The sequence below is a fragment of the Vitis riparia genome, chromosome 19, assembly GCF_004353265.1.
Source record: "Vitis riparia cultivar Riparia Gloire de Montpellier isolate 1030 chromosome 19, EGFV_Vit.rip_1.0, whole genome shotgun sequence".
NCBI classification, from domain to species: Eukaryota; Viridiplantae; Streptophyta; class Magnoliopsida; order Vitales; family Vitaceae; genus Vitis; species Vitis riparia.
Window position 1 is genome coordinate 3,125,275 of NC_048449.1, and position 15,339 is coordinate 3,140,613.

Here is a 15,339-nt window from a genome sequence, read left to right on the forward strand (position 1 = left end):
AACGGTCTGAAGATCAAGCAACAAAAATAATATACAAAAGAAGGGACCAAAACTACCTCGACTTGATTAGCGATTAAGTCCTAAGCTGTCAGTCCTTTACAGAGTTCAGTGAGAGGCCTACATGCAATAATAAGGATTAGGATAGATATAAAAATTCAACAAAGGCTTCATAAGAAAATGAAATACAGCACCATGAAGGAGAGAAAAAGACAAGTAAACAAATGAGGATGGCACAAGTGAGTACTGATTCATAGGAAAGTTAAATACGGCACCAATAAAAATTCACAATATAAAATATCAGCCGTGCAAGGAAAGGATTACAATTGTCTATTTGTTTTTTTCCCCATATGGACTAAGTTATAATTTAAGGATAAACATTTGAGGAAATCAACATAGATAAATATAAGGGTTATTTGATTAAAAGGGTCCGTGAAAACCCGAATTTTGAAATTTAACCCTCTGTCCTTTTTTTTTTTTCTCATTTGGACAAAAATACCTTTGTTATTTTCTTGTAAAAATAACATTTTCTTTGAAAACTTATATGTAAATGCTTGAAATGGTAAAGGACATTTATGTTAAAAATGGGCTACTTTCCAAGTAAAAATATAAGAAGGGTTAGATTCACAATTTGGGAATTATCTCATCCCTTTAAACCAAATATTTCTAAATATAACTGCATCTATGTTACCATGTAAAGTAGGTAGTTGGTGTGCCCAATCTATGATTCCTAAGATGCCTCTATTCTTGTTACTTAACATGCAACACAAGAAGTGCATAACCAGTAAATATCATCGGCTTCAGTTTCCTACTTATAGATCTGACTTATACTGTGGAATCAATATGTCCTATAAAAATCATTTGTATTTTTGATATCTTCAAAGTACCACAAAATTCATATCTTTCACAAGAATTACAGCCTTCATGTGCCTAGAATTATGTCCGTTTAATTCGGAGCAACTCATTTCAACTAGGGAAAGCCACTGCCATGTTTTGAAATTTTTGGGCCAATTTCAGTCATCTACAAGGAACACACAAAATTTTATGGATGTCATTAGGAACCCTTTTTTTTTATTTATTATTTTGGGATAAATAAGAGAATGTATTAAAAGTGCAATTAATGCATGAGAGTACACAAGACGTATACAATGAGCATCAAGAGGCCAAAAAAAAAAAAAAGAACTACTCCCTCCCAACCAATCTACAAAGTCAATTAAGGACATAGTGCTTCCATCTATGTACACGTGAACCCACATAAATAGATTGTTAAGGAATTAGCTTTTAAGTCTTTGATCTAACGTCTTGTCATCTTCAAATGCTCTTCTATTTCTTTCCTTCCAAATAGTCCAAAAAATACAAAAGAGAGTGCTCTCCAAGCCTTCTTTTGCCTTCAACCCACAAAGTAACCATGCCACCCTAGGAGAGTGTCCCTTACTGAGGCAAAAAGAACCTAAGGGATACCAAATAAAGAGAACAACAATAGCCATAAAATCCTAGTCTTAGCACAATGAAGAAGAATGTGATCGATGGATTTTGTCTCCTCTTCGCATAGAGCACACCTAGTGACTACTAACCAACCTCTTCTTTGGAGCTAGTCCAAAGTCAACACCTTATCCCAGCAAGCTCCCATGTGAGAAAGCTCACTTCAGGAGGGATCCAGGAGTCCCAAAAAATCCTTGAAATTGAGTGTAACTCTACATTTAAAGATTCCAAAACAAACCCCACCCCAACCCAGCCCAACCCAAATACAAGAAATCCACCCCAAACCTGAACCCATTCCAACCCTGTGTTACTAGTGTCAGAAACACCCATAAGAAAATACCCTTTGACTAGCTAAAAGAACAGAAAAATTAAGAAGATTACATTGTTGGTTTAGTGGCTGCACTTAAGTTTACCTCCTGTGCTGGTTATGCTACTCATGATCCGGGATCAAGCCCTTGATGTGTTTAATGGCCTTCATCTATCAGGTGCAACTACAAATGGTAAAAACATAGGCAACTAGTTTAACTGTTCTCTCTTATGGATTCAAGGTATTATATATTGGTTTATATTTTATTAGAACCAAGTGCCAACATGGGGTGAATGCTAGCACAAGGGGAGTATACAAGGAAACATCCTAAAGAACATCATAAGCTAAGGCCAAACAAATCAGCGCATCAGTAAAACTTTCTACAAATTCAAACAAACATAAATTTTCCTCCTTAGCCCATGACAAAGGAGATCTAAGCCATGGTGTTTCCTCTTTTCCTTGCAAAGAAAATACAAACCCATATCTCGAATATCTTCAACAACATACTGAGACCTTTACACAAATTTAAATTTCCATTTCCATTTTTCGCAGCTAATTTCTACTAAAGTTTACATTCAGAAGCTTAATCAGATAGTGGTAATGAATCTTCCATTCCTTTCATGGATCTAGTTGAAAGCAAAGCTAGGCATTGTTTCAAACACTTGACAGCCACAGATTGCCACTCCCTCCTCTCAACTCTCAAGTAGGCTAGTGGGGCAAACAAGCAAGCAGGCATGCATTTCCCTCATATGGGTTCACTCCACCACCCCATGTCCACCAATCCAAACCCCTTAAGTCTTGCTTACTAGCCAAGAAGCCATTTTTCACACTGCAACCACTACTGATTCCACCCCATAACAACAAACCCACATCAAAACACACTCTTACAACAACTCAACCTTGATATTCTAAAAGAGATCAAGAAAAAAAGGTAAAAAAAAATTACCCTAGATGGGAAATCATTAGGCAGAACCAAGTGGGTTTTGCAGAAATTGCAGAAAAAATTACCATCACAGATGGGGGTGCTAGAATTGCATACCTCATTCATAGTATCCATTCCCCCTCTTCATTTTGTTGCACTTCCTAGCTTCAATCGAGTATTCCAGCCGAAACAAACCGGCAGATGAATCAAGAAGCCCTTTTATTGGAAACCAAAAACAGAACACGCTACCACTGATAATGAATCAAAAGCCCACTTTATTGGAAAACAAAAAGATAGAATATCGCAATTTAGAGGGTTCAGACACAGTTACCCATCAAAATATATAAATTTGAAACCAAAAAGATCCAAATTACAATCAAAATGATTGAAACTTCAAGCACAATTCTCATTTCTCATTTTTCTCTGCCTTCTGAACCGCCAATTTCCGGGCAGTTTCGTCCTCTTTCTTCCCAAGCCCCATTTTCTTTTGCTCGTAAAGAAATGTCTTGGTTATCAAATTACAAAACAAATACACAAACTGCACTGAATCTTTAGCTGGAATAGGATAGGCGATCTTCTTAAACGTGTCCAGCGGCATACTCGGATCCACCACCGAAACAATCGGTATCTCCAGCCGAGACGCCTCCTGAATCACCGAAGACTTCCTTTCGGTATCCAAAATCACGACACAGTCAGGCGGCTGACTCGGGCCGAAAATGATCTTCTTGTTTCGGGACCGAAACTTCTTGGGACTAGAACTGTTGGTGAGAAAGCCGCTGAGTCGCCAGGGGGCGTCGGGGGTGAAGCATCCGATTTTTCGGGTCATCTGCTCGACGATTTCATCGAAGAGGGAGTTGGTGTTGACGAAGAGGAAACGGCCCTTTTGGCGGACGAGCGAGGCCATGAAGTCGCAGGCATTTCGCATGCAGATGAGGGTCTTGTCAGAGTCGATGACGGCGCACCCGTTGCGGAAGCCATAGGTGTAGACCTTGAAATGGTGCTCCACCAAGCGCCGCCCCATATGGGCGTTGGTGCTCAGAAGCTTTTGGATAACGAGAGAATGGATCGTCATTTTCTTCGATGTCGTCTTCTTTTCCTTCAGTTCCGCTCCATTATTGGGTTTTCTCCAAAATATCGAATGCCCAGAAGAGATCGAGATTTCTCTCCTGCCCGTAAATTTTGAGCTCACTCTTCTAGGGTTTAGGGTTTCCTTATTATTATTATTTTAATATTTGCCGTATTTTGACCATTTACTCAACGTATTAATTTCATAAATTATTTTTAAAAAGATTGATGTATCAAAAAAAATTTATTAATTTAAATCTTAAAATTTTTGAAAGTGATTTGTAAAGGTATAATAGTAATTCTTGAAAATATTTTTAATATTTGAATAATAAAATTTTTTAAGTAAATACAAAAACACTTTTTAAAATTATTATCAGATTTTAATTTAAAAATTTAGATTCAATATGTAAAATAATCATTTTAATCAATTCACTTATACATTAAATGCACTAAAAAGGTGATTAATAGGGTTTTAGACCTTAATCAATTGAGCAATTGGTTCAATCGCTCAATAATTTCTTGGTTTTTCCTTAAAAGCAATTTTTTTAGAAAATTATCAAGTAAAGGAAAATTTATTAAAAAAAATATTTCATGTTTATTTAAAAAATAAATTTAAAATAATACATAAAAATAATTAATTTCCTTCCAATATTTCTTCACTTTGTTCTTTCTTTCTAATCAAATATACCCATAATATTTCAAAATTTTCATGGTCCCTTACAAACTTATAAATGTGTAAGAATAATTAAAAAAAAAATCTTTAAAAATGTTTATAAATTTCTCATTCAAAAATCTAGAAAACAAAAATCAAAATCGATGAATCTGAGATTGAACACTACATAAAAAATAATTTAAAAATACATTCTGCATTCCATTTTCTATCATGAAAGAAAACAATGTTCGATCATCTACAGCTCCGGCCATGAGATTTAACAATGTTATGATAAAAATTATGTAAAGCTGTTTCAATAAAACTTCAATGAAACCCTAATTTTCCAACACCGAAGAAAGAGAGAAACTGAAGCCTTAAAAGTTCCTTCGTCACCAGTTATCGCGTTCTTCAAATTGAAGATCTCCTAATTACCAAACAAATATCCAAATTCCAGATACATTTATGCTCTACATTATGAAAATTCATCTATTGTTCGCATTACTAAAAAAATATAAAAAGGAGAAAGTTAGGGCAAAAGTAACCACAACTACAACACAGAACCATCGATAGATTCAAGAAATTGGCGAAGAACACAAGTTATTTACAGTAACGATCGGCCTTCTTCTTGACTCGATCATCGAGCGCCTCCTCCACCGACGTCGAAATCGTCTTGGGATCGTACCCGAACTTCTTCGCCTCCACGGGGAACAACTGATCGTACTTCATGCGCTTCGCGGCATCGATCGTGTACACCTCTCCAGATCCTCCAGCTTCTCCTGAGAGGACTTCCTCATGCTCCAGTGCTTCTTCCTCCGATATGGTTTTCTTGCTCTTCTTCTTCTTCTTTTTCGCTTTGTCTATGGTTTTGCTGCGAGTGGCAAGATCCCCTCCTTTGAAGGTCAGTCTCGCTCCATTAACTTTCTTGAATGGATCCGCCATTGATAGCTCTTTGTTAAGCTTTTCTTCTTCTAGGGTTTTTTTCCTCTCAGAATTTTCCCCAAAACCTCAACTTGATTCTTTCTTCCTGATTTTTCGCTCGAGAATTTTATTTCTGCCAAAGGCACACGTCCTGCACGTGTCATGGTACTAATAAAAGCTAAAAACATATCCGTGGTAAATTACAAAATCTCAATTTAAATTTTAACCTCAAATTTTAAAAATAAAAAATCTAACCTCTAAATCATAAATATTAAAGGGTTGTTTGATTAAAAGTTTCATTGAAAACCCAATTTCAAAAACCTAATTATTTCATTATTTTTTGTCTCATCTCGATTAAAATACCTTCATTTTCTTGTAAAAATAATTATTTCTTTTAAAACATATTTTAAATACTTAAAATAGTTAAGGACATTTACGTCAAAAATGTGTTATTCTTCAAATAAAAACATCTGAAAAGATGAATTCGCAAATATGAAGAATATTTCGTCCATTTTAATTAATTATTTTAATATTAAATAAATCATTTTTAAAGGATTCTTATTAGAAATAAAAGTAAAAATATAAGAATCATTTTAATAAGTTACATAACCAACTATTTAAAATCATCAATAATCTAATACTTGAATAATTATTTTTTTTATAAAAATAAAATTAATAATAGGAGATAATATAAAAATTATGAAAGAAAATAAAACGTATTGAAAATAAAAAATCAATTTAAAGTTAATAAATCATTTTAAAATATTTTTTCAATTTTATTTGAATTTTTTTTTTCATGGTAAGTAAGGAGAAAATAAATTTCTTTAATGCTATATGTAATTTAAAAAAAAAAAATGAGAGAAAATGTGAATAAAAGAAATCAAGATGAAAAAAAATAAAAACAAATTAGTTCTATGTATCTCTTCAAACTTGCTTCATTTATATTCTTTAATTTTATATAAAAGCTAAAAAAAAATTATTAATATTTTTTTCTTTTCTTAGTGCCTTTTGAAAAAAAAAATCGTTTTCTTATTTTCTTATTATTTTCCCAAAAAATGTATTTTCACACGCTCATATAAAAATAATTACAAAATAGGATCTTTTAAAAATAATTCAAATTTCATGTATCTAGTGGTCAAAAGTAATACCCCAGATAATTAAAAGATAGTACATATATCATTAAAAAATAGTATGTGAACAGTCAAAGGTGTTTTGTGATTTTTTTCATATGAATGTATAAAAACCCACTTTTCATAATAACAGAAAAAAAAAAGTGTTTTTGATTTTTATTGCCCAATTGAAATTTTATATTAAATTATTTTGATAAAATAAGTGCAAACAATTTTCTTAAAAATTGAATGCATTTAAAATTGAATCAAGTCATTTGTTGAAATAAATTGACTTCTTTTAAAAAAATAAACGAAATAATTAATTCAAAATTTTTTAATAAAATCATTTAAAATTTCCTGAAAATTAATTTTTTTAAAATATTATTATTATTTTAAAAAATCATTTTGTATAATTCTCTTGTTATTTATTTTGTACATTATTGTAATTAGATTTTATTCCTATAATATTGATATCCATGATTAATTAATTAATTGTCATAATTCTCTTAATTCATTTAATAGAGACCGGTTATATATGAGTTTAGAGGGGTGCGAGGTGTTACTAATCTAATCCCCAAATTCAGATTTGGTTTTTACAGACATATTTTTCAAAATAAGGAGTCACACATGTTTTCTTTTTTTATTTTGTTTTTGTTTTAAAAAATAAAACAAAAATAAATAGTGACTCAAAATCTAAAAAAAAAAATTCACCAAATAAAAATTTCATCGTCCAATGAGGATGCACATAAATAAAAAATGCAAGTTCACAACATTTAAATTGATTTCATTAACAAATCTAACCCTTTAACCAAATTATTAACCAATGGAGGCATTATGGAAAAAGGGTTTTTTGGTAAATATAAATTAAAATCAAAGTATAATAACCCAATTATCCAATTTCTAGAATTTAGATATGGTTTGTTTATTTTCACTTGGTAAATGGAATGCGTGTTTTAATAGATTCTATAATATAAAAAGATAATTACATATATAAATTATATGAGTGGAAAAGGTAAACAAAAGAGAAATAAAAATTTACTGTTTCTTATTTATCATATTGCTTAATTTAATTAATTTAAAAAAAGAAAAAAAAGAAGAATTCAAATGGAACAGAAAATTTGAAAAATGGGACAGAACAAAAAAAAAGTAATCATGTAACTCTTTTTAATTGGTAAGCGACGATATATTTTTTTTTTAATTTTGATTACATATATTTGGGAAGAATTAAAATACTTTAATAAGTATTATCATATTTCACCTCGATTTAATTGAAAGAGATTAAAAAACCGGAAGAATTAAAATACTTTAATAATAAGTATTATCATATTTCACCTCGATTTAATTGAAGAGATTAAAAAACCTTCTCATTGACCCATTGTAAAATTAATTTCAAAATTGAACTTTTCAACTCATTCTCTCTTATCTCTCTTATCTCTATTTTTGTTACTTTTGTGTTGAGTAACTTTTTTCTTATCCATATAAAAATCAATCCAAATAAAAAAATATGAGTTATTAATTATAATTTAATATTTACAAAACATCATGCATGTGAATATATATCTTATATTATACTTAATAATCGTTATATGTTCAATGTTTGAGTAAATTACTCTTAAATATTCTAAATTCATTTTTAATACCCTCTAATATCTCAAAATAATTAAATATTTATTACGTTATTAATATAATAATTAATGCTATAATAACGTAATAAATATTTGGTATGCAAACAAAAATTTAAACTCATTATTGGTATAAAGCCTTTAAGAGAAGGATATAAATAGACAATGTTTAATTGAAAAGAACGTGAAAAAAAAAAAGTGAGGAATGTGAGAAGCATAAATGCATGACTAACCACAACTCCACACATCATATCATATTATTTTTATTTATCTCAAATAACTTGATTTTCTTGAATATTTCCTTAAACTTATTCCCAAAAATTGTTGCATTTTCATCAATAAGATACTTAGATAAAGGAAAATAAAAATAAGAAAGAATAAATATAAATTTAGTTGGAAAATTTAAGAAAAAAAAAACTCAATAAAAATTAAAAAGAAATTAATATGAAAGTCCAAAAGTTTAATTTCATTTATATAAGATTTTTTTTATTTTTTTTATTTTTATGTTTAATAAAACTTTTACAAGTCGATATCTTATTTTAAAAAATGATGATTTTAGCTTTGAGTTCAATTACCCATTAAAGTCAACAAAATGAATTTTTTATTATTATTTTTTATAACTTGTTTTAATTAAAAAATGATGATTTTAGCTTTGAGTTCAATTACCCATTAAAGTCAACAAAAATGAATTTTTTATTATTATTTTCTATAACTTGTTTTAATTAAAATTGAATCAATCTTTCAAATCAAATTTATTTAAGATTGGTTTGGTCAAGATTTAGACGTAAAATCCAATTTATTTTTAAAAATAATTAAAATAACTTGGTTTTAAGTTTAAAATAAATTTAAATTTATAGTTCAAAATATGATAGTTCTCTAAGAATAGATACATCTCTTTTCAATTACTAAGATATCAAAGAATATAAAAAAATCCAAAGATATTAATCCTAAACATAAGGGATTTCACGCCCATATTGCCATCACGGACATACCACCAACGCCCAATATGACAGCGACATAAGCCCACATTTGAAGCTTCATGTTTGATTGCAATTTGGGGCCCATGAAATCAGCGCCCAGCAGGTCCACCAGCGCCATGTAATTCAGTAGCCCAGCAGATGTAGCGTTCAGCACTCCAACCACTATCAGAGCCGTCGGGCTGTCGTCGCTGTACACCTTTGATAAGCCGATTCCCAGCGCGATCCCCAAGGGGGTGGTGACCGAGAAGAAAAACACCATGATGGCCTTCGTCCTTGCCTTGTATTCAGCCTGGGGATGGAGGTTTGGATTAATATATACTGATATTGAAAAGTACATGGCTGGTTTTGAGTTAGAAATCGATCGTCACCTGTAGAATGCATCCTCCAAGCCCCATTCCTTCAAAGAATTGATGGAAACAAAGAGCAGCAATGAGAGGCCTGATTGTACTGGCATTTTCAGAGGCCCCCATTGACAGCCCAATCACCACTGAGTGCACCACAATTCCCAGTTCTAGCACCTGCATCCTCAATGTTAAAGAGCATGATATGAACCCAAATTCTATATTTAAAGTTCTTTAAAAAAATTGGTCCAAAACCTATGTTTCGAATCATACCTGAGCGATAATTTGATATCTCAATAGTTTTGAGGATTCGTCATCAAGCTTCTTCACACCAACTCCATGTCCGTGTCCATGAGAATGTCCCTGATCATTCTCTATGTGATCCCCATATTCGCATTCTGCTCCACTCATACCATGTTTCTTGTAATAACTCATTGCAAAAGAATCCATCATCAGTGTTAAAACCGCTGCAACCATGGCTATGAACGTTGAAAATGGGAATTTGCTCCATGGAGCCTGCGGCAGACATGGAGAAGTCAAGCTCTCAATTGAATCCGGCAGCACGTGAACGTAGCCTGTGGCCAGGATAACCCCCGACGCAAATGCCTTAATCAAAACGAACACTTTTCCATCCGGTTTAAGCAGTGGCATGCCTTGTAGAAGTATGGGAAAAGAGATGCCCAAGATGCTAGCAATCAGTATCGTGAATATTGCTATCACCTTCAGCTTTAAGGCTGATGTCTGTTCCTCGGATCCTCTCTTGGGATCACCGCATTTCGATCCCGCTCCGCTGGCATCTTCCTTGCCGGAAGTTTGCACTGTCAATGAAAGTAGGAGGAGAAGAAGGAGAGTTAGAGCTCCAACGTTTTTCAAGGAAGCCATGACTATGGAGCAATGGAGCAGGAGTGGAGATTGGAGAGTCTTAGATAGCAAACATATGCCTAGGACTAACTATTATATGTGCTTGCTAGAGTCAAAGACCCTTTCAAGTTTGGTATTTTGAATTATCTAAAGTACATTAAAATATGTTCTATTTTCAAATTTAGTGTTTTATATGATTTGAATGTTTTAAAACTAATCTTTCTGGTATTTGTATATTTCACATACTCTTAAGAATTTTTTAAAATCTAAATATTAAAATATTCTTAAATTTTAAAAAATAATGAAAGATTAAATAATAAATTAATTAAATATTAATACATTTTTCACATTGAGTTCAAGTAGGAAAGCACCATACCATTGTGGTTATGGTGGGAAGATGATGTCTTGCTTACATTAGTCAAATTTTGACTCCCAATGAAAATTTTCTAAATTTTCCATAGGAAATACTATAATATTAGAGTATGAGTCAATCAAATATTAAAAAATTTGAATGGTCACACACTTATCCTATCCCTAATATTATTTTTATTTTAAAATTTTAAGGTTAATTATGATACCCACAATATTTCAAATTCTAAAATATTAGTTGAGAAAGGTCGTATTTATTAAATATAAACTTTTTATAAATTATATTTATGATATTTTCATATTGAAAAATGATATTAAGAGTGAGTTTGATGATATTTCTATTTGAAATATTTTTAATAAAAGTATTTCCTTTTGAAGTATTTTTAGAAGAATTCATTGTGTTTGATAGTGATTCTAATAAGAGTTTCTTATATTTTCAACATTGAAATTTTTTTATTTTTTAAGTTTTAAAAAGAAACATTTTCTAAACTTTTTATTTTTTAAAAGTGGGTTTGAGAGTAATTCTAAAAAGTGTTTATAATATTTCTAAATTTGAATATGTTTATTTTCAAATATTAAAAAAGTTAAAAATAGTTAATCATTATCAAATATACTCTTGATAGGTGTCTTTTCAAAAACCACTTATATAAGTAATTTTTTAACAATTGATTGTTTAGATTCCTAAATTTTCTTAGACACTATATTAAAATAAAATCACTATTAAACAAACTCTAACGTGATTCAAGTCATTTGAAAAAAAAAAATATTCATCATTTGAAAATATGGGTTCTTCCTATAATATTAAATAATAGAATATTATTGTATTTCAATAATTAATATTAATTTCAATTATTTACTTTAATATAGTCGACTGACGTGCTTGACAAGAGAAGAGGGACTATTCTACCGACTATTGTCTAGTGACAAGTGACCATCAAGGTGTTGGAATAGACTAAACACATCACGAGCCATCTTTCTTAAGATTTTTTAAATAGGATGGGGCAATGTCAATTGAAGAATACTTAATATTGGAATAAAAAAAAGTAAGGAAGAAAACAAACACTTTCTCCTCCTGTTTCTTCTTATAAAGAAAAATATTCTATTGAATTGACGTAGACAAATACTAACACATCTATATCAAGGGAATTGTACATTGAAATAAGAGTTGAAAAGTGCGAAAATTCGGTGTTTCATATAAGCGAGGAAATCCGGTCTTTCATATAAGCGAGAAAATTCGGTCTTTCGATCTTTCATATAAGTGAGGAAAACCGACAAGAAAGGATAGTGATGAGTAACTAACAACTTGATGATAAGAAGGTGGATTTTTTCAAAATTTATTGCTTGAAACCATGGGTAAAAGAGAGAAGAATAATTGGAATAAAGATTAAGAAAACCATTTTACCATTCAAGAATTATATTCTATTTGTAAATAAATTTTAACTTTTATTCATTTATTTACTATTAGGGCTCTGCTTTGAGAAAAATAATTAAAATGCATTTTAGAGGGTTTTAGAAAACGAAGAAATATGGCTGAGACAATTATTCCCATCCATTTATTGTCTAATTTTATAGGAGTATAACTTCAAGAATATTTAAATTAAAAATAAAATAAAATAAAGGATTTATTTGATATTATTTTTAAAAATGTCTTTAAAAATAGTTTTCAAATATTTTTAGAAATAAAATTTTATTTGAAACTAAAATATGTAAAACAGTTAAATAAATTTTGAAAAATAGTATTTTGATTTATTATTTTCTATAGAAGTAATGTCCTTTATTGTAAAATATAAAAGCTTTTTAATTATTATTTTTATATTCTCAATAATTCCTCATAATACTCTAAAAAACATTTAAAAATAATAAAATATCTTTAAAAATATCTAAAGTGCATTACCATATTTTGTATTTTCAAATTTAAAGATTAAATAATAAATTAATTAAATATTAATACCTTTTTCATATGGAGTAAGAGTCGGAAAGCACCCTTCGTGCTACTATGGGATGATGACGTGTTGCGTACATGAGTCAAATTTTGACTCCTCAGTAAAAAAATTTCTCAATTTTGAGAAAGAAAATACTCTATAATATAATATTAGAGTATGACTCAATCAAATATTAAAAAAAATTCTAAAATATTAGCTGAGAAATGTCATATTTATCACATATAAAATTTCAATTTATTTAAGTATAAATTACATTTGTGGTCTTCCTATAATATTAAATAATAAAATATAATTATATTTCAATGATCAAAGATTAATTCCAAGTATTTACTTTAAATTTTCATTTGGAGAAGAATTGGAACCTTAAAAAGGCTCAAATAATACTTGTTTTAATTTTTTTTTAAATATTATATTTTTACTATTTTTAATCTTCAATATTCAACTATTTTAAATTTTCTCTCAAATTTCTCCCAAATAAATTTTTTAAAAGTGATTTCTAAAATTATACCAAATCCTAACTTCTACAAGAAAAAATACTTTCAAAATATTATATATAAAATATTTCTAATATTATATTTTCTTATAGAATAAGGAAAGTTATTAGAAATACTTTTATAAAAAATCTAAGAGGGGAAAAGATGATGAGATAGAGATGAGTTTATAAAAACTATACTATGTGAATAAAGATGACGTGAGAAATACTGAAAGATACTTGATGGAGTGAGGGGACTCGTGTGGTAAGGAGTGCAGAAATACGAGATGTTTCGAATCTGATGTTTCGAATCTAATAATTGTATCTGATTTTGTCATTTATAATATTCTTTAGGTAGAGTAAAATGATTTTTCTACATTAATATATATAAATATAATTGATTAAATCACGTTAAAACCTCATATACTGTATATATATATATGATTATTTTATCTTTATATTCTTAAACTAACATATTTGCATTAAAATTTCCCTGGGCACATCATTATAAATCCCCTACAACCCTTCTAAAATTTTTCAATCCAATCTTTACTAAAATTATCCATGCAATTCATCTTTTTGGTGTCCATCACCATCAAATTAACGCACTAGAAATTATAATTCTTGCTAAAAATGGTGGGAAATTGTTTTTGACACTCAAACCTTTGAAGTAGGCAAAGCATTACTAATTTAAGATAATGTTGAATTTTGATAAAAATTCTTCCTTTTTTGGTAAGTATAATGTAAGATTCCTTGCACACCATGTATTCAAGCCAAAGGATGGGAGATGTTAAGCTTCATTATTTGCTAAAAAGGGAAAAAAATGGAAAGAAATGGTTTAATAGATAGAAAATTTTGGTCATTTGTTTTTTCAAATTTTAAAACAAATTTCATCATTAAACCCTCTAAATTAAATGTAATTTTTTGTTACTATAAAAAATTTTTGTGACAATTTTTTTTATTTTATTCATTTTTCTTTAAAGAACAAACATAATATTTTATTTTGACATAGATATTGGATTTTTTTTATTCAAATTATAATTCTTTGTTTTCCTTGAACTTTTAAGGTTTTGTTTGGTCACGGAGAGTACAAAGAAAATAAAAAAATAAAATAAAAAATAATATTTTTCTTCATATTTAAAATATTAAAAAAAATAAAATATAATTAAAATTAATAAGAAATTTATCCATGTTTAAATTATTTAATCCTTATATAAAGAAGTTAAATGAGATTGAAATGGTATATTAAAATACTTTATTATTTTTTATTTTTTTATTTATCTTCTTTGACCTTTTTCTTTTTTCTACTTTTCCTTTTTGATATATTTCTGTCATATTTTCTCTCACATTTTTCATAATCAAATATAACTTAAATTCATTATTTTTCTCTTATCCAAAATTCCTAATAATTTGCATTATTTTTCAATTAAATGAATGTTTAATGATATCTTATATACCAAATCGAGCACATTAGGTCAAACTCACTTCAAATACAGATTCAAATTATTGAAAGCCTAATCCAACTCAAATTGTTCAAATCGAGTTTAATCCAAACTCAAACTCAACTCAGATGTGAACCTCTATAGTCAAAAACTTAGTTCAACTTGAATGGTTCAAATCAAGTTAAACCCAAATATATTTTTCTAAATTCATATTGAATTTAGGGTAAGGTTGTTACGTGGATGTTCAAATTGATTGGACTACACAGGTTGGACCAACCATAACAAAACAAACGAACTTTAAATCAATTTAAAAAGAGGTTGACTACCAACTACAACAATTAAATAAAATAAAAACTAATTATATAATGATATTTTATGTCTTGTTAATGACAAAACTAACAAGGGTTAAGATACATAGCTGAAGTGATATATATATAAAGACAATTGATTAATTCTAAAAGAGAATAACTCGGAGCAACATAATAGTAGAAGTTTCTAGAGATGCAATACATTGGATAGGAGAGAGTTTTTTGTGTCATATAAATATAAACTCTTTTTAATCATTTAGACATTTTTAAAATCGTAAGGGTCCTTTAAGTTAAAAATAGACAATATTTACAAGATTGGATGTGACCCATTATAAAAGGTATCGGATTCAATCTTCAACTTTGATGTGGGGGTTAGTTTGATCCTTGAGGTATTTCATGAGGGTTCTATTTTGGACCACGGTTGGGTTTTTTTGGGAAGGGGGGTTGGAAGGATTATTGTTGTATTTTACTTGTTTTTGCATGAATTCTTATATAGTTTTAGGTTTTGTATAATGATTTTTTTTTAAGGAAATATTGTTAAATTATACT

The 15,339-nt window shown here is 29.2% G+C and overlaps 3 protein-coding genes across 3 annotated transcripts; all 3 read right to left on the reverse strand.

Moving 5' to 3' along the window:
• Positions 1–2,960: 2,960 nt before the first annotated feature.
• LOC117908525 (ribosomal protein S2, mitochondrial) lies at positions 2,961–3,893 on the reverse strand. Its single transcript, XM_034822157.1, has one exon. The coding sequence runs from the start codon at positions 3,778–3,780 to the stop codon at positions 3,115–3,117; it is 666 nt and encodes a 221-aa protein (XP_034678048.1). The 5' UTR covers positions 3,781–3,893; the 3' UTR covers positions 2,961–3,114.
• Positions 3,894–4,792: 899 nt separating this feature from the next.
• On the reverse strand, positions 4,793–5,450 carry LOC117909213. The gene has a single exon (XM_034823155.1). The coding sequence runs from the start codon at positions 5,362–5,364 to the stop codon at positions 5,023–5,025; it is 342 nt and encodes a 113-aa protein (XP_034679046.1). The 5' UTR covers positions 5,365–5,450; the 3' UTR covers positions 4,793–5,022.
• A 3,587-nt stretch (positions 5,451–9,037) lies between these two features.
• LOC117908597 (fe(2+) transport protein 1-like) lies at positions 9,038–10,277 on the reverse strand. Its single transcript, XM_034822249.1, has 3 exons — positions 9,669–10,277; positions 9,423–9,572; positions 9,038–9,343 (listed from the first exon to the last, which is right to left on the reverse strand). The coding sequence occupies exons 1-3, from the start codon at positions 10,275–10,277 to the stop codon at positions 9,038–9,040; spliced, it is 1,065 nt and encodes a 354-aa protein (XP_034678140.1).
• Between the last annotated feature and the right edge of the window lie 5,062 nt (positions 10,278–15,339).

What these genes read in the sequence shown, in the direction of transcription:
- LOC117908525 (XM_034822157.1), bottom strand. Translation starts at nt 3,780, where the DNA reads ATGACGATCCATTCTCTCGTTATCCAAAAGCTTCTGAGCACCAACGCC.
- LOC117909213 (XM_034823155.1), bottom strand. Translation starts at nt 5,364, where the DNA reads ATGGCGGATCCATTCAAGAAAGTTAATGGAGCGAGACTGACCTTCAAA.
- LOC117908597 (XM_034822249.1), bottom strand. Translation starts at nt 10,277, where the DNA reads ATGGCTTCCTTGAAAAACGTTGGAGCTCTAACTCTCCTTCTTCTCCTC. An exon ending in GATATCAAATTATCGCTCAG is followed by an intron (nt 9,573 to 9,668) that starts GTATGATTCGAA and finishes TTGAGGATGCAG; the next exon opens with GTGCTAGAACTGGGAATTGT. An exon ending in TTGGAGGATGCATTCTACAG is followed by an intron (nt 9,344 to 9,422) that starts GTGACGATCGAT and finishes CTCCATCCCCAG; the next exon opens with GCTGAATACAAGGCAAGGAC.